This window comes from Serinus canaria, chromosome 5, assembly GCF_022539315.1.
Source record: "Serinus canaria isolate serCan28SL12 chromosome 5, serCan2020, whole genome shotgun sequence".
Classification (NCBI taxonomy): Eukaryota; Metazoa; Chordata; class Aves; order Passeriformes; family Fringillidae; genus Serinus; species Serinus canaria.
This window is the reverse complement of record NC_066319.1, coordinates 30,072,791-30,095,073: the sequence shown is the minus strand read 5'-3', so window position 1 is coordinate 30,095,073 and position 22,283 is coordinate 30,072,791. Positions and strand designations below refer to the sequence as shown.

General features: G+C 38.4%; 1 protein-coding gene and 1 long non-coding RNA gene across 21 annotated transcripts in view; both read left to right on the top strand.

The window, feature by feature from the left end:
* The first annotated feature begins 478 nt into the window (after positions 1 to 478).
* The window catches only part of GPHN (gephyrin), a 271,212-nt gene continuing 249,407 nt past the window's right edge, over positions 479 to 22,283 (top strand). For 7 of the 20 annotated variants that reach the window (XM_050975933.1, XM_050975932.1, XM_050975921.1 and 4 more), the window contains exon 1: positions 479 to 587. In XM_050975933.1, the coding sequence (XP_050831890.1) occupies positions 524 to 587 (64 nt within the window). In that variant the 5' untranslated portion in view covers positions 479 to 523. Of the gene's footprint in view, positions 588 to 1,456; positions 1,533 to 8,289; positions 8,333 to 8,893; positions 9,003 to 9,858; positions 9,886 to 11,779; positions 11,839 to 12,276; positions 12,366 to 13,349; positions 13,437 to 16,715; positions 16,840 to 21,302; positions 21,373 to 22,283 lie in introns of those variants that run through there. The other 13 variants (XM_050975926.1, XM_050975928.1, XM_050975936.1 and 10 more) reach the window with 11 other exon arrangements.
* On the top strand, positions 1,844 to 8,163 carry LOC127059738 (uncharacterized). The gene is made up of 2 exons (XR_007777848.1): positions 1,844 to 3,168; positions 4,539 to 8,163. It is a non-coding gene; the product is annotated as an uncharacterized LOC127059738 (long non-coding RNA).

Sequence of the window (22,283 nt, the reverse complement as noted above, 5' to 3'; positions counted from 1 at the left end):
GAAGGCTCAGGTTGGATGTCAGGAAGAGATTTTTCACAGAAAAGGAGATTAGACATCGCAATGGGCTGCCCAGGGAGGTGGTGCAGCCACCGTCCCCGGAGGTGTTTGAGCGAAGCCTGGATGTGGTATCAGTGCCGTGCTCTACTCGACAACGCCGGTCATAGCTGACGATCACAGAGGTCTTTTCCAGCCTAACTGAATCTGTGGTTCTGTAATTTCATGCTAACCGAGAGCAGGGATCATTACCATCCCTCCTATGTGTCTTTCCCCCTTTTCCGAAGTCTCAGGAATGAAACTGCCAGCCCCGCGGAATCAGGGATCCCGAGGGCCGGGCTACATTCTCGGTGCTGGATTGGTGCTGCCTGCGCCGCACGCGCCGCGCTAGTCTCGCACCCCGCCGGCGCCGTCGTAGCTCTGGCCCCGCCCCCAGCCCCGCCCCGCTACCCCGGCCCCGCCCCCTCTGCGTCCGCGCCGCTCCCGCGCCGCCCCCCCCCCCCCGGCAGTGCGGTGCTGCGCCGCGAACATGGCGTCGGAGGGGATGATCCTGACGAACCACGACCACCAGATCCGCGTCGGCGTCCTCACAGGTACCGGGCCGCACCGGGCACGGCGCTGGGGACGCGCGGAGAGCGGCCGCGGGTCGGTGCGCGCCTCAAGCCGCCCCGCGGGGTGCCCCGCCGGCCGTCTGTCTCTGCCGTGGCGTCGCCGCCGCCGCTGCGCAGGGAGCGCCCCTCTGCCGTGCGAGCGGTACCCGAAGCCCGGAGCCAGGGTCGGGGCGTGGGGGCGGCGCTCCGGCCGCCGGCGGACAGCGTGAGCGGGGCCGGCCGGCGCTGGGCAGCGCTGCCGCAGGCGGGCGGGCGCCGCAGCCACGGGAGCTAAACCCGGGGATACCCGCGCGAAGGGGACGGAGTGCGCGGGTGGGCGAATGCCGGAGGGGATGGGGGGCCGGGACGCGGCCGGGCTTCCTCCGAGCGCGGCGGAGCCGCCAGTGCGAAGGCGCTGGAGAAGGGAGTCTGCGGCCGGCGCAGGCTGAGGGCCGGCAGGTGCCGGGCCTGCGTTCCCCGGGCGGGAGGCGGCCTCAGCTCCCGGCCGCGGGAATGCCCGAGCTCGGCACGCTCCGCACGGCAGCTCCTTTGGGGTGGCTCCTTCCCCTCCCCCTCCCTGGCCTTTACTTTGGGGATTGGGAGGGGGTGGGTGGGGATGCCTGTGCCTGTGTGCTCTCTGTTGGGAGGGGTAGGACGGCATTTATGATGCTGCCGCTCATAGCGCACGGATGATCCTTTAATAAACCCGTGGCACATGACCTGCGGTGGCTGCACAGAAGGGCTCCCGGAGCCGGCACGGGTGTGACGGGCTGGGGGCTCCTTTGCCGGGGTCTCGGCGGGTATGCCGGTGCCCCGCGGAGCTCGGCGCGGCGGGGAACGCGTGGCGCGCCCAGGAGCGGAGCCCCGAGGGGTTCCGGTGTACACGGGCGTCAGCACCGCTTCTCTGCGAGGAAGGGGCGAGAGATACCGGCGGAATTTTTAGGCTCAGTAGGTTTCACCGGGAGCCTGGGAAGACATGATTGTTCGTGGAAGGCAGCGTTGTGAGCTCGCTTAGGAGTAGGAGGATGCTTGGAGTGAAAGAGGGGACATTGGTGGGAGAGGAGGCCTGGAGTTAACCCTGAAGTTATTTATTACCGCTAGCGGTGTTGAGCCCGAACGGCGCGTTCCGAGCCCGCGGGAGCCCCCGGCGCTGTTCCTCTGCCCGGTGCTGATCCCGCTGCCGGGAGCAAGGGATGTCGCGAAGGCTGGAGCTCTTCCCCTCCTTCCCTTACTGGGAAGCGCTTGGCCTCAAGGTGATCGTGACGATAAACCGCTAGAAAAGCACGGTAGATACAAGTGGAAATCCTTAGCGTGCTTTTAAATCCCAGGCAGTCACATCCTTAATGTGGGTAGTGGTTTTGGACCAGATGCAAAAGTCACATGGGGGGGTTTGTTCCCTTTGTTTCTAAAGGATAGGACATGTGTGCCACTACCTATTATTGTAAAAGTTAAAGTGGGAAGAGAGTGCCAACAGAATGCATATTTTTCTTTGCATATTTTGTGCAACTTCATGGTATGTAACTTGTTTTTTTTTTTTTTTTTTTGATCAGAGTTGTAATAATTTTCACATGTAAGTGTTCCCAGAATGCAGTACCAGGCACATATTGGTGTTATAACAATTTAAATAACGATTTAGTCTCTCAATAGATTCAGATAGTCCTTCAGAATACACTTATTTTGTACTGTAAATCCTGTTCAATCATTGTTAAACTCTTTTAACTTCGTATCATAATTTGTAATTTCGTTGAGAAGATTTTCTGGCCTAATTTTAGGGGTTTTTTTTAGAGGAAAGCCAAGAGACATAACCAAACAGAACAGTTTTAGTTTTTTTTGCCTGAATGTGGTTGTTTTGAATTCCAGGCTAACAATTTTTGCAAATAGTTATTTTCCCATTTTGAAAGGGGACACCTCGGTGTCTTACAATTTTCCTAGCCCCTTCTTTGTGCGTGTTTATAAACCTGAAATAAAATGTTATTTTCTGCTCTGGCATCTCCTTTAACCTGGAAAGAGAATATTTGTACTTTGGGGGACTTGGACCCCCTAGCTGTTTCTGCTGTTTCAGCTATGAAAAGACAGCAAATTAAAAAATGTACTCTTCTGAATTTTTCTCATAGAAATGAACTAATAATACATGCTGCTGTATGGAGGAATAAGTGTAGAAATGAAAAAGTTAGGTATGTGGACTATTTTTTTAACATTTAGAATAGCCTAGTGATCAGAAATTAGATCATTAACATAACATGACTCCTTTATCTTTTCTAATTAAGATCATAGGCATATGTTTGTTTTCTTAGCTGTATATACTTGTGGTCTTATCAGCACATATCAGGCATACAGATTTCTGCTCCTGTTAGACTTGGTATACTCATTATTTCTACTGATTATTTAGAAAATAATCAGTACTGCACCTTAGGGTCATACTCAGATGGAATTTAAATTTACTTAGGAAGGAGTAACTGTTGAATTAATTTGGAGTAAAGTGGTGTGTTTATTTTTAAATGAAGGCATATAAAAATTATTTGGGCACATTGTTATTCTTATCTGTTGTAGAGACTGATGCACATGGCTCCAGAGAATATTGAGAGTGAGTAATGTTTGTCATAAAGCTTAGTTTCATTACATTGTTTTGTTTTGAGTAAGTTATTGTATTTAGTTTTGCTTGGTAGACCTCTGTGTTTGTGTATGTATTGCTAGTTTCCATCTAGAAACAAATGTGTACTTTTTCACTTGTGGCAAATTTGGACAGGTACAGTGGATTTATACACAGATACAGTTTACTAAAGTAACTTTACTTTATTCAAATGCAAATTTTTGCAGAATGTAGCACCTTGGGCTTTTTACACAAAAATTACTTGTTAACTTCTCCTATTCCCAAACTGTCCAGGGCCTTTAGTTAAAAGTCAATGATAAGAACAAAGTCCATAATTAGGACATTTTCTCAACATGAAAGAACTGTCTTCCTGAAATCAGGAAAAATACTTTCGTGTATACAGCATCTATGGACTTGAAGATGACATTCAGGCTTATTTTTGAGTCTCTGTATAGAAAGTTGTAGAGTTAGGCTTCTTTACTGAAACAGGAGGAAATATACAACTGACTGATTACAAAATTGCAAAACTTGCAAAATACAAGGTTATGTCTTATGCACACAGGAAGCCTCACTGGTTTGTGGATAGAAATATGAATTTTAATCTTTGTGTGTTATCATTTCAATAAGTTTTCTAATTTGTGAAGAGTGGAACTGTGAAAGTGTCATATTCAGCACCAGGGTTTAATGAAGTGTTCAGATTAAAGATAATGCTCACTTAGGTTCCAAACCTAGGTTTTCCCTCTGCTACCTTAGATATGCAGTGCAAGCACATGAGCTACTAATAGAGCTTCAGTATTATGTTGTTGTGAGTTTACTTTTATGGTAAAATGCATTTTAAAAGGGCTGTGATGCTGTCAGATTGATGATAATGAGGAGATTTTTGTGATGGAATAACAGAGTTGGACTAACAATGTCCATCCAAACTTTGTGTTTTAAGTGTTCTGGATATTATCTTCTTTTAAAAAGAAAACAGTTATAGAGAAAGAAGAAATGTGGGGTATATAAATGAAAAAGGAGAGAGATCTCCACATTTACAGTTAAAGGCTGGATTCTATGCATGCTTTGTGTGTACTGTTGTGCATCAGTGCTTCCTTAGTAAAGTACAGGTACAGAATTACTCTGGTTGCCCCTTGCAAGCCTTTCATGTTTGGGATATCTCTAACAGAACAGTTGTTAATCAGTTACCAGTGGTGTCAGGTTGCTGGACCTGGTGTACTAAGTACAGAATTTTGTAATGTTGAAGTTGGCTAGAAAAGAGGAGAAATTGTGTGCTCTGGCCAGAGTTGAATCAATATTAGGTCATCCTTCACTGGTGGTGGCATTGGTAACAGTTATATAATCTGTGACCTTTCTTGTTTTGTCAGTGTCTAAAGCAGACCCTTGACTGGAACCGTCCAGAGAGTTCTGAATGATGTTGCCATCTCCACTAGCCCAATGGAAAAAACCATACTCTGGTTCTCTCTGCTTGCTCCCATTTTGTGCTTTTTTCCTCTCCATCCCTATTTTCTTCTTATTTGCTTCTCTTCTTGTTTTCTCTCCAGTAAGCATTTAATGTAGCCAGCCAAAACTTGAGGTTTTGTTACACGTTTGTTTTTTTCAGAATATTATTGATAAAAATATGTCAGATTTTGGGTTGACTAATAACTCTTCATTCAGGTTGTCTGCTTTTGAGGCAGGTCTGTGAGAAAGTCCTCGCCAGACATAAACACCATTTTCTGTCTTTACTCCTCATTTTGCATTGTTTCTTCCTTGTTTAGGAAAAAGCTTTCAGACTAACTTTTTTTCAGGACAGTTTTACTGTGTTCAGTATTGCTTTCAATGTGGTACAGCTTTTCCCTTTCATAAAGGGAGTAAGGGGTGTAGGCAAATTTTACTTCAGATACATTGTTCTTCCTTTCTTCCTCTGTGTAAAGATTAAAACATTTTCAACCATAGCTGTGGCCATAACCTACATGAAATGTTTCTGAATGTGTTACTCAGACCTTGATGTCCAGGTAACCCTGTAGTATGGAGGATTAGTGTCTTTGTGGCTGAGACTCCTTACTTGGTTGAAATTACAGTTGAGTGTGGACATTGTGTCTGAATGTATCACTTTGAAGCAAGCTCTCTTCTGAGATGGTGAGGCCCTTATCTACATGAGAACTGCAACCAAAGGAGTTGCCTGGGCAGATCTGAAGTTCGGTGATATGAACGTTTTGTAAAAATTATCTTTGAGGAATGTGGCAAACAAAATACTTAGAGTGTCACTATATGTTGGTCAGACTGTTTAGAAATGTATAGGCTGTCGGTTTCCCAACTAAAAAGTCCTATGCCTCTTTCCTATTTTTTGAAGTACCTTCTCATGACTTTGCTCTAACTGTTCATTAATAACATGGAAGTTGCAAGATCTCTTAGCTGTGGTGGTTCTGTTCATGCTTTGGGATTAGTGGGAAACTTTCTTATAGAGGTGTGTGTGGGAGGGGGAGGACTGACACTAGGCTTCCTAGGAGTTATTGTCAAATTGCCCTAATTGTCTAAATTGATGTTGCTTAGTTTTTTGCTTGGGATCTGACTTCTGTCCAGAATTACACCTCACTGGGCACTTATCTTCAAAACATAGATTAAAGGCAGTACCTTCTCCTGGCAAGCTTTGTTAGAGAAATGCTGTGCTTCCATTCTTCAAAACATAGATTAAAGGCAGTACCTTCTCCTGGCAAGCTTTGTTAGAGAAATGCTGTGCTTCCATTAAAACATTCTGGATTCAGAGTAACATTCATTTTCATCTTTCTCACCTGTAAGACTGTCATAATGTTGAGTTTATCCATAGAAACTAGATTTCCTCCCTGTTTGCCATTTGTAGCTGTACATCTTTCTTTTTGACTTTTTATATGGCTAGGATGATGAGCTTAATCCCTTGAGCATGATCAGTAAAATCACCTCATTTCCTTTTTGTAGTCTGTGTTTTACTTTTTAAACTTAGAGGAAGAAAGTCCTTGCTTCCCCCCCCACCCCCCCATTTTTTAGTGTACGGCAAGGAATAAAAGTAGGTGGCTGAAATCTCCCTGATACTGTGGACTCTTGTACTTAAAATTTAACTGGCTTGCTATAGTACTGTTTCTTTTGCATGGGAAGAAGTTGCAACACTGAAACTGAAAGCATTTAAAGAGAGGGATTTAGTCATACATGTATAGTTGGGAAATAATACCTACTTGCTTGAGAAATGGCCATTAATTTGGAGATTTATGTGTTTTTATAGATCAGGGTAAGAAGTCTTGTGTACTCAGTCTTTCTTGATTTGGAGTTTACTTATCCAAATACAGTTGAAAGACTTCCATCTTCACCCACGCTCCATGTCTGTGGTTCATATTTAGCAGCACAGAGCATACCCATTACAGCATGTTTTCATTTGCTTTTCTACGTTTATATTTTTCTCCTTTTCCAGTACTGCAGGAAAACTTGCCATGTTATTTACCTTAAAAATTACCGATTGTGAATTTCATGAGGACCAGCTTACTTCTGGGATAACCTTTAGTTGGTCTGCTGGCTTTGTTAATTGGACAGTAACAGAATATATGATCATCAGGCTGTGTTTTGGAGAGTCTAGCATACCAAATTCTGACACACAGAATTCCACCTTTAATGTTTATTTAGCCATAGCTGTCTGGACTTTTTTTTTGTAGGTAAGCAAGTGTAGATTCTGTTGTCTGCGATTTGTGAGGTTGTTATGCAACAAGAGGACATGATAACTAAAAATGAGAACAAATTTTAATTCTTGTTAGATATTTATAATGTCTTGAAGTGTGAATTAAGGAAAAGAAATAATTTCAATTCTGTTTATATATGTAGATGCACTATGCAACTCTCCACTTCTTACACAGAAATGGTCTTATATTTGTAGTGTTGTGTATGACAGAATTCTTCTTGAAAGTTGACAGAATGCCTGAAAAAAGTGTCCTTGGAGAACTGGAGGGTAGTAACCATTAGGGAAAAGAGCAGGTAGAAGCCTTTTTCCTGTGGGATGTTTTTAATTAAAAAAAAAAAGCATAGCCTTTTGGCTGTTTTATTTTATTTTCTCACAAAACAATTGAAAAAATAAGTTAAAATTTAAAAAGAACAGTAATTGCATAAAAAGTGCTTGGGAAAATAGACCTAATTAGGCAGTTATCCTAGAAAATTTCATTTTGCAAGAAAGAGACTTGTATGTGATGTTTTGTTTACTTGTTTTGTTTTCAAACTAATTTACTGAGTCCTATTTTATGCCTAACTTGTCAAGTGGAAAAAAATTAGCATAAACCCTTAAGAATAATCTTCTGTGTACATTTTGCAAAATCCTGCAAAACAGGGCTCTATCCTGCTGTTACAATGTGGGTGAATGATGTAAGGAATAAAATGCATTGTCTGTTCCCTGTACTATGAAATAAGCAGCAAGAGTTCCACTGTCTTACTTCAATGGTTAGGGAATAGCTGTGTTTAACAAAACCTATTTTTGAGCAGTAAAATGTTTTTTGATATATACCATGACCTTCAAGAACTGACTCAACATTAATTTAGCTTTCTATATGTTACATGGAACAGTAATTTTAATAATTACAGATGTATTATGGCATTTCATTATGTATTCAGCATACAGATTGTATAAGTAGACCTATAAAATAAATATATTAAGAATTGCATATGCACTTCCAACTGCAACTATAGAAATACATATTTTTACTTTTTCCTTTTCTAATTCAATGATATCACTTACTATGTAGTAAAGTGAGGAACATGAAGAAGCAGAATACACTTGGGCTTTGAACTATAAAATTTTTGTGTGATTTTAGTACTTACTATGTGGTTATGAAATTGTTAGTTTTCTTCATTATCCTGTATATTGTAGGGAATTTATGTGGAATATTCTTCCTTTAAAAAAATCTTTCATGCATGGATTTTGTTGGTTTTTCTGGCTATTGTATGTGACTTTTGAGATCAAAAGTGGGAAATAGAAATTAAAGTATATGTTAAATTATATGGTGTGGCTTTGTTTGGGTTTGTGTTTTTTGTTTTTTTTTTTTCCAGGTGTTATAGTTTGGATTGTTTGGGAGGTGGGATTATTGGTGCTTTTGTTTTTTGGTTTTTTTTTTTTTTTTTTTTTAGATGTGTGCTGAAGGGGATTTAAATGCATACTGAAATCTAGGAAGTAAGTTGTTTATTCAGAATCATTTTTTGGGAAGTTGTATGGATGAAAATAATACACATTCTTTGGGAATTAAAATGAATTGCAGTGAAGTGTCTTGCAGATCTGACTCAGAATGGAAAGGCTTCTAGAACCTCTACAAATGATGCTTGTCCTTAAAAAAAAGAGGAAATTCCCTTTATTCTTATCAAGCTATTTTTGGCTGTGAGATGGGCCACTTAGGAAGGAATTCATAGGAAGACCTGAGGTGAAGTCTGTAAAGTCTTAATTCAGTAATTCTTGAAGAAACATTGAATTTGGTACTAGTTAGGAGTTCTGCAAACCAACACACTTCTACACTGCAATTTCTTACCCCTTCTTAAAACAGTTCTCATGGGATCAGGAAGACAAATCAGAGTGTCAAAGATATGTTGTTGGGCAGGTATGGATCCTTCTACTAGGTACTTGCAAATCCTGTCCTGGGAAAGTGTGAGTGGCAATAAGTTTCTGGAAGATGAGGATTTCCATGTATTGAAACAGATATGACATAGTTTCCTACTGACATGACTCTTTCATATGATGTAGAGTAGTGGCATGGCAGTGTAGATGGTGAGGAACCCAAGGCTTACTATGGATTCCCCGTCAGAAACTTCACCTCAGAAAAAAATTGGGAGAAAGCAGCAAGATGCCTAAAGTAAGTACAAATCTGGTGAGAAAAAGGCTTGTTTCCAGAAAAAAAAAAAAAACGTAAGATTAAAGGGAAAATGTACTTCTCCTTTCCTCTTTTTCTAGCCTAATTTCTTGTGTTAGTTGTGTGAATACTCAAGGTGAGACATTAAATAAGCCTGCAGCAAATCAAGACTTCTTAAAATCAACTTCCTTGAAGAAATAAGCTGTAAATTAAGCATAGTGAGGAAAAAAGTTGTGAAGCACCTTTAAAGAGAGTGCAGGGACAAAGTGTTTCTGTAGATAATACACACAAATCTCCAGGGATGCTGAGATAAAGTTGCAACAGGTCTTCCTATGTGTGTAACTCTTTCTGATTAAAACTTCATCATTGCTGGTACACTGATTTAATACTTCAAAATTTAATACTTAAAAACTAGAATTGAGCTGAATCTAAATCTGAGTACTTCTAGTTTTTGTAAAATGTACTTGATGGTAGGCTTTTTTAATGAGTGCTGTAATCAGGCAGACTGAAAAGTCTGTAGGGGAATTTCTTTCCCTCCTAACCCTCGATTGCAGGAGATTCCAAACCCTTCTGGTCATGAGGACATATATCATGGCATTAAAAAAGAAGCCAGTAAAAGATATGTAGAATAAACCAGGAGACTGAGGAGAGTTTGGAGAGAAATCTCATAACTTTTTCAAGTAAATGTGACTACAGAGTAGTGCTGTAAGACATAATACTTTGGAAAGAAGGCAAAGCACAGAGTTTTAAAAATTTGAAAATGATCATATTAGTAAGATGTATGTGGTTCAAGTTTGGTATATTTGTTCCAGAATCTGATGTTTCAGAATCTAATGTTATTCTGATATCTATTTTTTAGGAATGTGCTCTGTTCCACAGTAGGAAGGTAAGCTGTCAAGCCTTAAGGTCTTGCAGTTAAATCCCAGCATGGTAAGAAAGCTGTTATCAACGTCTCCAGTGTGCAGGACCTTCTTATCTGGGTGAGACTCAGGCAACAAAAAACAAAATAGAAACACTAAAGTTCATGTTAAAAGGAACCGATGAAAAAAGAAACTGATGAAGAATTTCCTGTGATTGTTAAGCTTCAAGGAAGCTCACCTGCCTGTTCCTATTTCTTTATTCCAAAGGGTATAGCTCTAGTTTATGCACAATGGTTTCAGTACATGACTTTTCTCTTTGGCTTGGCAGTTGATCAAAGAGAATTACAGAAAATACTAGTTGTCATTTCACCATTGTTATGTCAGAAAAGGGTTCAAGTAGACTTTCTGTGAGTGCTTTGACGAACAGAACATCTTTCTGGAAAAGCTATCTGAGGCAAATTTCTGTATAGCATTAAACTGGGACATCATGGATTATCTTTAATATTAGAAAAATCTTTTAATTCCTTGATAGCATGTCTTGTATTCCATTATTGTTATGTGTAAGTTGCTGTGAGGACTCATCAAATCATAAGGGAGATTTTAGATGTAAAATAGTAATAATTTTCAGTATTTCTTACCAGAGTAGTAGCAGCTTTTAGTATACCCCAGAATAATTTTAGCAGGTCTTCATATTCAGATGAGTCCTAGGAACCTTTTTCAGCACCAAACAAACACCTGCTAAAAATGTTCTACCTTTGCTTCAGCCTCCAGAAATTCAGCTGTGCATATGAAAAGTATGATGAGGAAAACAACTTTAAAATGAATGGTTGAGATCTTATTAGCATCTAGAAAGCAGCTAATGATTAGGGCACATTCAGGAGGTTTTTCAGTGTTTTAGATGTTGGGAAAACATCAGCCTGGAGCCATTTGAGGTGATAGTAAAATACATATTCTCATTCTTTCTAAGTATAAATTTAAACTCTAATACCCCCTAGATGCTGACATCCCAGCTAGCAGCCATTGAAGAAAACAACCCCTCAGATGCAGAAATTCCCTATATTTGGATAATTAGGTACTCTCTCAATTCTTCAACAATAAGTACCCAATTAAAAAAATATTTTGTGCTGTACCTATGTAAGTCTTTTGACTGTAATTTAGTAGATTAATTTATCTTTTGTGATTTCATTCAATGGAAGTAAAGTCTTTGATATCAAGTGCTGCTGCTTTAGAGAAACAGATCTTAGTACTGGGGGTGTCACCTGCTGACTGTTGAGTGTGTTTGGCCTCACACTAGCTCAAAACCCATGGAGTGACCTCAGTAAGTGTTGGAGTGCATTAGGTGCATTTGTGGAGTGGATTTCATTTAGTTTTGTCCAAAGTGAATTCCACATTCATACTTGGATTTTTCGCTGCAGTGTGAACCAAAGTGTGGTGACTGGGGACTCTTGGGAGACAGGTTAAAAGCCACATTTTTGGACCAAGCACAAAAAACTGATACAGACACACTCTTATTTTTTGCCTCCACAGGGTTTTGTGTGCCTCTTAAAATTCTTGTGTATGCCAGAGGGGTCTTCCAGTGGGTAGCAACAAGGAGACCTTCCTAGAAATGGAAGGTGACCAGGAAGACACTGGCTCTTGTGGGTTTTGTGAAGGTGATGTGGGTGAGGGCATAACCTTTGAATATTTGGATACTCTAGTGAAAGTGAAATGTGTTTTGTTAACTAGCCTTGAAATAATGCTTAAGATAGCACAAAGTAAAGTTCAGTAGTATGTAGAAGTATTTCAAATGTACAAAACTAGCCACAGAATTACAAATTTTTATAAGAGCTATAGCTGAGGAAATGACAGAAAAAGCATGTTTAAATTAATCCTAGTTTGAGCAGGCCCTCCTTTGTACCTTGTATCTGGCTTGTCTTTTAGGAAAATACATGCAGCACCTTTTCAGGGATTTTATCTTCCTGCATTCACTACATCTCAAGGTGAGTTACTGAATTTTCTTCTGGTTTACCATGCAGTCTGCTATAAGTGCCACTGCTTTAGAACCCAACAGGACTCTGCTCAGGTTTAATCTTGAATATGATTCTATCATCTCTTCTCTTGTCCACTGCCATGCCATGCTGTGCTGGCATAACCTGTTGTGTGGCTGTGCTGACAAGGAACTGAAGCAGCTGAAAATTACCCTGCCAAAAAAAAAAAAAAGATCCTTTTGAGCTGAATCAGTTGTGTGATCTGGTTAAGCACTGAGCTCTGCAGACTTCTCCTGTAGGTGAATGGTGAACAAGGCTGGCAATTTTTTACCTCTATTGTAATTTTTTTTTCCAATTCTGTTCTGTCTTACTTCTATCCTGCCCTTTCTTTCCTCTGTGTAAAACAAACTTAACTGGCTAACCTAATGGAAAAACTGCTCTTCTTTTGAGGAATTAGTTTTCTGCTGCCAGAACAGACTGAATCAACTCAGCAAGGGACCTCAGGAGTGCCAGTTTGAGGGAGGAGCTGGATTGTACAGGTAGGATAGGAAAAAGTGGGAGATAGGACTTCTGTTTTCTCAACACTTCCCAGAGAGATGTAATCATGTGCTAATTTTCTGTAGTTCACTTGCATAAATTGTGAAGGCAGTCTTGACACTCCTTTATTTGGCTGTGTTGCCTCCTTGCGTGCAGCTATTGCTTTGTCAGGCCAGGTGTCCTCTTGGTGGTATTTACTAGCTTGTGCTCATGGACAAGCAAAGACACTGCCTCTCCTCAATAATAAGCAGTAAAAAACATAGTGAAGGAATGGAAGGATTTGCCTATTACAGGAATTTTTTTTGAGGAGAGGGTAAGTCAGGATATATTTTTCCATATTGTATGTAAAGATATTTGATTCATGTAGTAGAGGAGAATATGAAGGCTGTGCTAGGCATTTATGCTTAGCAAAGAGCTGAACATCTGAGAACTTGTATGGTAGGTAACTAGAAAAGCTGAACATTAGATTCCTGCAGTGTTAAATTTGGGAAAAGGTGAACACTATCTTCTGCATTTATGGGCACAGAAGGTCGCTTTATGAATGTATTAATTTTTTAATAGTCAAAATGTCTAACATTAGTTTTTCTAACTTACTTTCTTGACTATAGTATGCCTGACACAACTAATTTGAAGACTATATACACATAATTAATATACATACCCACATAAACATTTATTATAGTGTATATCTGTAATTTTTAAAAAAATAAAAGTGACACACTTTTGCCAGTTCTGATTTCCCTTTTGCTTGAGGGATTTCTTTGACACCATTCAATCTGTCATCTTACTTGCACTCAGTATAGTTTTTGTAAGCCTATCTCTTTGAGGCTGCTGGCCTGATATGTACTAAATGGCAGATGATGTGCTACTGACTTATTTTTCTTCTGTTGTTCATCTCTCTGTATACCAACTATTAAAACATCTATATGCAAGATCATAATATAATTTCATTTCTGCCCTGCATACCTTCTTGCTGATGTGAACAGAGTCATTACCTTTTTCTTGAGTGGGCTGTTATCCATGTGAGAGATGGAGGTAACTGGACCAGCCAGTCAAAGGTATCAACTATTTGGGTAAGTCAGGCTTTGAGATTTTTAATATTGCCCTAAAATGGGGGAGGCTTAGGGGTGAAGATGAAGATAGATAGTTTAGTTGTATAATTGTGGTCAATGGACCATGCACTCTTATTTAAGGCTTTAACTGCCACTCAGAAGCTTGCTGGTCCATGCATTTGTCTAATATTGTGTGTTTTCATGATCTCCATGGCTACTAATTATGTACAGACCATGATTTTGGTATTGAAATGCGGTGTTTTCTGATAAAGGTAGCTAGCTAAACTGAGTTTTGTAGATTGCAAATGTAAGTAACATCTTCAGTATTAAGGTACATCTATAGTGGACGTGTGATTTTTGAAATAACAGAAAATACTGAAATGCTGTAGTCACTGTAAAAGCAATCATAACATAAAAGTACAGTTTGGCTAGGAAAAAAGCTTAGGATTAATAATAAAAGCGGAATTTTACTGGAAGTGTGAGAAAAAGAAGCTATAGAAGGAATTGATAACCACAATATGTAAAATCAAAACAGTATTATAAAGGACAGCTTCTAGCAAATAATATAGAAACCAGGGTTATATGAATGAGGTGTGAAGGCTGTTAATGGACAGCAGACAAGCTCAACAGGGAAAAGATTTCTGTGCTTAAGGATTATACATCTGTAGGTATGAACAGGTGCTAGCATCCTGTTCACTAGAAAAGCCTAACAAGCAAAATTAGGAAATTTGTTTTATGAAATGAATAGAGTAATAAACTAAATATACTAGATCTTCATAATCCCAATAGCCTTTCCTTTAAATCCCTCACTGAGCCTTATTCAAATCTGAAAAGTATTGAATCTTTTAGCAATTCTTTATGAATTAGTTTTTTACTCCATTGTCCTAATAGTGAAATTAATCCCACCTAGAGCTCTCATTTATCCCAACAAAATTATTCCTATGTATGATGAACAAAATGTGAACTGATCCAGATGATAGTATTTTGCCAAGCCAGCTTTCAGTGAATTTCTTTCAGTTTACTATGAGTAAATGCTTGTGCCCACACAGTAGAGAAGGGAACAAGTTGCTGCCAGTGTAAAGCCAGTGGGATTCTTTTTTCTTTTGCTAATAATGCATGGGAAAAACTGATCTTTTGCCAAGACATTAGTGGCCCGTGTATGTGGGGAGCATACTGTTGCCAGGCCTTCAAAACTTGTATTTTTACTGGACTAACTTTTATCAAAGTCAGAAGTTACATTCTTTGAAAATATTGTGTGGATACAATTACACTTTGTAGCCTTGTGCACCACCCATTGGCTGCTGATTTCAGTTTCGGAGTCAGTGACCTGAGGCTGAATATACTGCTCCAAAACTCAATTACTAGTCATTCACTTAATCATGCTCACAGAAGCACATGCTGTTTGTGTGTCTGTAGGATATTTCTCTCTTTTTGGGGTATGAAGTGATTGGCCTCCTGGTTTTGAAGTAATTGTGCTACTTCTGGTGATGTCTGGTTGATCTGTGAATCTGCTCCTGCATTACTAATGTCTCATCTTCCTTCAGGAGACCATCAGAATTTGTTTACTTTCATTGCTTTTCTTTATTAACCTGTATGGAATTACTGGATATTTGTTGAGGTTTCAGAATTTAGTTACAGCTCCTATTACAACTGATAAAAAAAAAAAAGTTTTGAAAAAAGGTGGAGTGGGGAAAGTGCTCCCAAGAGTTTCAGCCATTCCTTTTCCTCCTTAATCCCCTCACCATGGAGCAAGATGCTGCTACTTTCTTAATGACTGCAAGAAAATAAAGCATTAAAAACCTTAGCTCTTCTTTAAAAACAATGGAAGATAAAGATGTGAGGCCAACAGATTCCTTGGATGTCATTTTCTTCCATGTCTGACTTTTCATCTTTGTATTTGGTGTGTATGCTGGCTAAATACTGGAAAAGGCTTTTTAGTGCTTTTCTGCTTTTTTTGCATTGAAAAGACTTATATTTCTGTTCTAGTGAAAGTTTTATTCTTTTGTGAATTGACAAAAGCATACTTCCTTTGGGACTGACTATAAAATCTTTTGCTGCCTGTAACATGACAAGTTATACTGAAATCTTTCTCAGCAGTTTTGTTTTCTTGGTTTTTTTTTTTTTTTTTGATGTATGTGTCTTGATACAGAGTTTGTTGATCAAATACATAGTATGTCTCATTCAGATTATTTTTGATGTTAGATGAAAAAGTCAACCTCTTGAATGCAACTAGATTGGGGATTTTCTTACAGAATTTCTACTAAATGTGAAGTGCTTCTTTTCTTGGAAATTTTTTATTTTTACCTGCTTTGAATTGACGTCTCCTGGAATCTCAGGATTTCATTATCAGGTCAACAGCTGTAATTACCTTTGTTTTCTCATTTCTTTCTTACTTTTTTTTTTCTTAAATCTGACAGATGACAAGACATTTTTTCCACTTTGCCTCACATTCCTGAACGACTTCATAGGCAACTCTGAAAGGTTTTTCCCATAGTCCATCTTTCCAGTCTTAGAATATCTATGATAAGAATGTGTTTTCTGTCTATAATTGCTTGTAAATATTACCACTTTGGACCATGGTTGTTTATTTCAAGGCTTTTTTTCCTCTGTGTTTCTTTCATTTTGCAGCCAGTGAGCTTTCTAATAGTCTGTTGTCCAGGAGGATATATCTGGAGAATGTACTGCTTTAATGCTGTACAAAGGAAGTAATTGAAATAAATCACTAAAGAATATTGTGGTGGATTGACCCTGTGCAGCAGCTGAGCCCCACCCAGAGGTTCACTCACTGTCCCCAGGCAGGAGGAGGGACAGAATTAGAAAAGCAAAGATGTGGAAACTCACCAGTTGAGATAAGGGCTGTTTAATAAGTGAGGGAAAGGTGTGTGCCTTACTGAGATTAAGCCAGACAATATCCATTGCTTTCCATTTACCAAGCCTGGTAGAAAGTTTTTGTTAGGCTGTTCTCTGTGTTCTGCTGCATTTTTTTTTCTACCTGCTAGCCAGACAGGTAGAAAAGTCTAATTTTTCCTTTGTGTATGGCCTTCTACCAGACAAAAAGCACCAATAAGAAATTTTATAGCTTGTTCTGCAAATCTGTCTGCCCTCTTTGTTCAGGAATACAGGCAATTTAGAGATCAGTGCAAGGAAGCAATGCCCCACTGTATGGCTTTGCCATCTGGTACACATCCTGTAGGATGAAGAAAGACTTTTGTGAACATTTTTTGTCTGTTTACAATGTTGGCTTTTCTACAATTGGTGAGTAGCATTTTTACTTCTCTCATGTGTTAGCTTTTTGTAGTTGCTGAAAAAGCTTTGGTGATTCATATCCTTTTCTTGTCCCTTCAATGGATTCAGAAATGGAAATTCAGCTTCCATACTTTCAAGGAGTTTCCTTCATAAGGACAAAAAAGTAAATATTCGAACTGTAAGTTCCATTAAGTCAATATAAAATGTTTACAATCTTCCCCTGGGCTGTTACAGAACTATCTAATGCCAATTACTGTGCATTGATGATACATCTGAAGATAAAAACTAGTATTTTTAAAATTTTGTAAGTGAAGGTAATTGAAGAAAATCCTTTCATTGGTTGCCCAAATGAGAATATTTAAATAAGGATGTGGTTTAAAGATACTTAAAGATCACAGTACTTGATACAGTACTGTAGGTTGATACAGTTCTGTGATTTATTCTATATTAAATGCAATTTCAGATACTAGGTTGTGACTGATAACATCATTCACTGTGCATGAAGTTCTTTCTGCCAAAATACCTTACTTTTTTATTTATACATTATACAGATTTCTGTTATTTACGTAAGTACTTTGCAAATGCTCAGGTAAAGAGGTAATAATGAAACTTATATGCTACATAGACTGCATGGTAAAAAAAAGAGTTTTTATGTCTCTGAGGACAAGAGCCAGCACTCAACTGATCTGCAAGTCCTGAAATAAACTTGGATGCTTGTATTAGCTTGGACTCACTCATAACTCAAGCTATTCTAGCCTGACTTCCAAAATATGTCTTACAAGGTAAAAACCACCCATTGGTTATTTAAGAATTTCAGGAGTATAATGTAATATGAGTTAAGACATGTAATATAAGAGTTAATGACATCTCATGTAATACTTAAATTGACTGTGTCCCTAGGGGAGTACTACTGAGTATATATATTTGAGTATTACATGAGATGTCATTTATGAAATATGCATATAACAGTTTCTGTATCAAGGGCCTGCATATAATTTATAAAACAAAATTTAGCAGCTGAGAGATGCTCTTAGAACACACAATACTTTTATTTAAATACCTTTATTTTGAAAGGGAGTGGTTTTTTAGGATTTTTCTGTGCTCGAATATGGTTTCTTACTAAGCCTTTTCACATCAGGTAACCAGGATCAGATGTATTGAAAGCATTACATGGACAGAGCTTTGTTCTTGGACTTTTCTTTTTAGTACCTTGTCTTTTTAACTCAATATTTTTATACAGCATTTGTTAGCTGAATGGCTAAAATTCTGCTCAGTTTTAAATGAATGCCCATATGAACTCACTACTCTGTTCAAATTAGCCAATTCACAAAGTATAATCTGTACATTTGATTTACATAATGTATGTTTCCGTTGTATATTTGCTCTAAGAGTGCCAATAAGCTTAGGATTTTCCCCCACTGTCTGTCATATTAATGTTACCAAAGCCTTACCTTTCTGGATAAGGCCTAAAATGCAATCATTAAACTAAAGGGAAGACATGATATTTAAAAAGAGTATTCTAAAAGTAATAATTATGTATTCCTTTGGTAATTAAGGTTTGCAAACCTCTTAATTTACTGTGGCACTAGTAGTCTACTGGAAATTACACACATAGAATAATACATTTTGCCTTCCTCTTGCATCTGAGCATTTATTTCTGGCTGCATCTGTTCTTGCTCCAGGGATAAGAATTTGACATGGGAAGTCGAAGAAGCTCCAGTAGTTTTAACTTACTGTGGTACTTGAAAGTATGTTAAAAAATGAACAAACATTTCACAATTCATTTAACATATTGATCAATCTTATGTGAATATTGTCTTTTTTGTGTGTCTTAAGGGTGGGCTGAAATTTTTGAATGAAGACAAACAAAAAAATAGTACATGATCCAAAAGATGCAAGTGGCAAAAAAAAAAAAAGGGAAGAAAAGCTGCAGTTGACACAAGAAGGTGGTTAGCGTTAACATATAGTGTGATAATGGATGTCAGGGGCAGAGGAGGGTGTTAAGTCATTGTTTTAGACTTGTGAGGTGGATTTACTAGAGTTTGTGTGTTCCCTAAGCAGAGAATATTGTGTTGATCCAGTAATTTGGGGATATTTTTGTTGCTCCAGGGAATGGAGCTGTATTAAAAGTAGAAGCAGCTTTAAATACTCTGTAAAATAGAATGCATTGCCTTTATTCTCTCTGTGGAGCAGTGCTATTAGGAGCTATATCCCTAGTTACACACTTGTGAAATTAAAAAAAGCTTCATGGCTGGAAGGATGCCCAAATTCTATGAAATCTTGTATTTCTGAAGAGAGAGATAAATAGTCAATCAAATCCAGGTATCTGTAACACTTTGTAGGCTAGATCCAAAGAGATACATCAATGTGGTGATGCTTCAGCATTTTAAACTTTAGTAGTTTGGACCATGCAGTGGGAGGGGAGAGAACAGGGTTCAGCTATTTGCATTTTGAACTATCATAGAGTTTTCTTCTCCTGTTAAAGGGCAAGTAAGAAAACAGAAGTAGTCCATGGAGCATGGACTAGAATCTAGGTCTTCTCTCCCAGTTGAGCACCCTGGTTATTAGGCTACAGTGTGATCCTTGTTAATTGTCCAGATGCCATAGCATTTTAATTCTTAGCTGGGTAGTTACCTAGCTTTAGCAGACAAGAAGCTTGTTACTATCCATCCTTTTAGTTTCCTAATTAAAGTGCTCTTCTGGGAAATAAATGCATGGGTTTGAATCCTCATATGCTAACAGGGAATTAAAGCCAAGTTCCTTGCCTGTGTGGTAGTCTCTGTAATCTGGTATGTATCTACAGGAGAAGCTCTGCACTGGTGGTCCCAAACCATTCGTAGACCCTAGTGTACCTTGCAGTGCTGTTACACAGCCCCTTTAACCATGGGCCTTTCCAAGGGGGTGTGCTTGCTGCCTCAGGTCTCACCTCTGTGTTACTTTGCACATGAGCCTCCTAGCGTGCCTTGGTGCAGCTTCAGCCTTCTATTAAAGTTTGCACCAGAAAAATTGACTGCATTTATCATCTCTATTTCTAGGGAAATCCTGTGGTGTTTGTTGGATCACTTTGTATAGGACTTGAGGGCCTGAATTTTGCTTATATGTAAAAATAATTTTATTGCATGCTGCCAAGTGTTCAGACAGTGAGATGATGAGAAAACATCATGCTTATCAAGTACCATTTGAATATGATAATAGCAGGAACACTGGTTTTGGTGGCCATTTAAGTAAAAATATCTTAACTGTTAGAAAGTTCTGGGGCCACCCAGCCAGGATGCTTTATTAATACACCTGAAGGAGTAAAGCTGCTGGACAATTAGATTTCCTTTCAGTTGTTTAAGTTAAATAATAATTTTTTTTTTTTTTAAAGAAAATCAAAATAGCTAACTGCTTGCTTTTCTTGAGAAGGTTTTTCTTTCATGGCTTCTCTGATGCAGTCTTCTTCAGTGTTTTCTCATAACAAAAATGATTTGGGTATACTTTAAGATTGTAGCAAGTAGGAAAAAAATGCTGGGTTGCTCTTCCCACCAGTCTTCCCCACAACCTTGTTGATATGCCATATGATTAAATAAAAGAAGAAAGAAAAAAACATTTGAAATCAGTTCTCCTCTCCTTAGTTTGTTGCCTTCCTAGATAAATAATTCCATTGTAGTTCACTGCATTTTAAAATTATGTATACTTAGTATTTTCACAATTATCATTTTCCATCCTATTTTTTTTTTTGGTAGCAATGGTTCTATGCAAAATCAAAATTTAAGTTACTCCAAGTGATTGGTGTCAAGTTTTTTGGTTTTGTGTTTTGCTGGGGCTTTTTTTGGTTCTTGTTTGGTTGGGATTTTTTGTTTTGTTTTGTTGGGGTTTTTTGTTGGTGGTGGTTTTATGTTTGTTTCTTCTTGAAAAACCATACTGTGTTTTTCCTTGTTTGCTGGACTTCTTTTAATCTGATAAATAAAATAGTCCTGAAAAATATAAAAAGTGCTGATATGACCTTGTCCATATCTTAGCTAGTGTATGCCTTTAGAATAAGATGGTACTGCATCATAATTTCCTGATGAGTTACAGCATCATGATGGCATGTGCTCCCACTCAGAATCTATTTTAAGAAAGGACAGAAGCACTTTCTTATAAGTAATCTCGTACTCAAAAGTACTGGATTGGAGTGAAGAAAGTCTACAAAGTAATGATGTTCTTTCTGGAGATCAAATGGAAAAGTAATTATTTAATCTGTATAGTTAAAAAAAAAAACTTGGCAGAAAAAAGCTTCAGCAGCATAATCTCTCCTTTTAATATTATTCTATATCTGTCCATATAACAGATTCACATAGCAGAAGAAACACTAAAGACTTCCTCAAGGAAACTCATGTCCCACTTAATTAGGCAGAACTTCAGAGACTGTTTATTGTTTAACACTGTAGTGGCTGTTAGAAAATGCAGCCTGTGTTTTGGAAATTTGTTATCAAATTTTCTGTGCAACACAGCATCTGATCTCTATGCTAAATGTGCCTATTTTGATACTGGTTTCATTTTGTCAAGAAAATGTGGTTCATTTGAGCACAATGATTGTAAGGGGCAAGTCTTACGAGGAAAACTCTTCAGTATTCTGTAAATACTGACCTACTCTTTGATAACTCTGTATTTTCCCAGAATATAAGAGTCCTGAAGGTGTTTGAGGACACTCTGTTCAATTAATTTTCATTGAATTGACCTTAATAAGGTGAGAACAAGCTTTTATAAACCTGTTAGTTCAGATTAACTGTATTTTAACTCAAGATCTCTGTCACTCAGCTACATTCACTATAAACTGAACACAGAAAACCTTTTAATAGAGCCTTATATTTTGCTTAGGAAGCAGGGCAGCTGAGTACCACCATTATACAGATTAGTACTAATACAAGAAGAAAAACTAGTACAAACCTAAGTATTTCAAATCATGAGCCATAACATTTTCTGGTGGACTAAAGTGTTTTTATCTTCTTTCTATGCTGTTTTCCTATGAGCTTCCCATTATCTGAATATAGCTAATTCAAGTGTGCATTAACACATCACTATTTCTTGAATGGCATGTGGGAATAATAAAAATTTGGAAAATGAAGCACAAAGAGGACTGACTTCACCTAGCTTGCTTATTTTTACATTAACAAAATGTAGGTAAGAAATCTTTAGGTCTCTTCTGTCTTCATGTACTAAATTAGGACTCTGTATTTAATGAATGAGTGCAGTGAATATGTGTGTAGCAAGAATTGCATTGTTAAAAAACAAAGAAACATCCTAAAGAAATTTGACCTATAAAGCAGCATTATGTGTTTAAGGTTTAATTAGTGGGGATCTGCTGTGAGTAAAAAAGGGCTCTTTCTTTGGAAATAGATATACCAGTTTTGCAAAGCATTCTTTTCTATACATGTAATAAAATCATCTCTCTGAAAGTATTGGAATTCTATATAATTATAGGGAATAAATATTTTTGTGGCAAGCTCCTTCCTAGCAGCAGGTGTGACATGTTAAGAATAATTCTGGTGGAGGTAGTATACTGACTCAAATCCAATCAAGAAATTGAAAATTATTTGGAGGATGCAGTTTCTCCCAGGCCTCCAAACAGGCCTCCAAACAGTGTTTTGGTCATGCTTA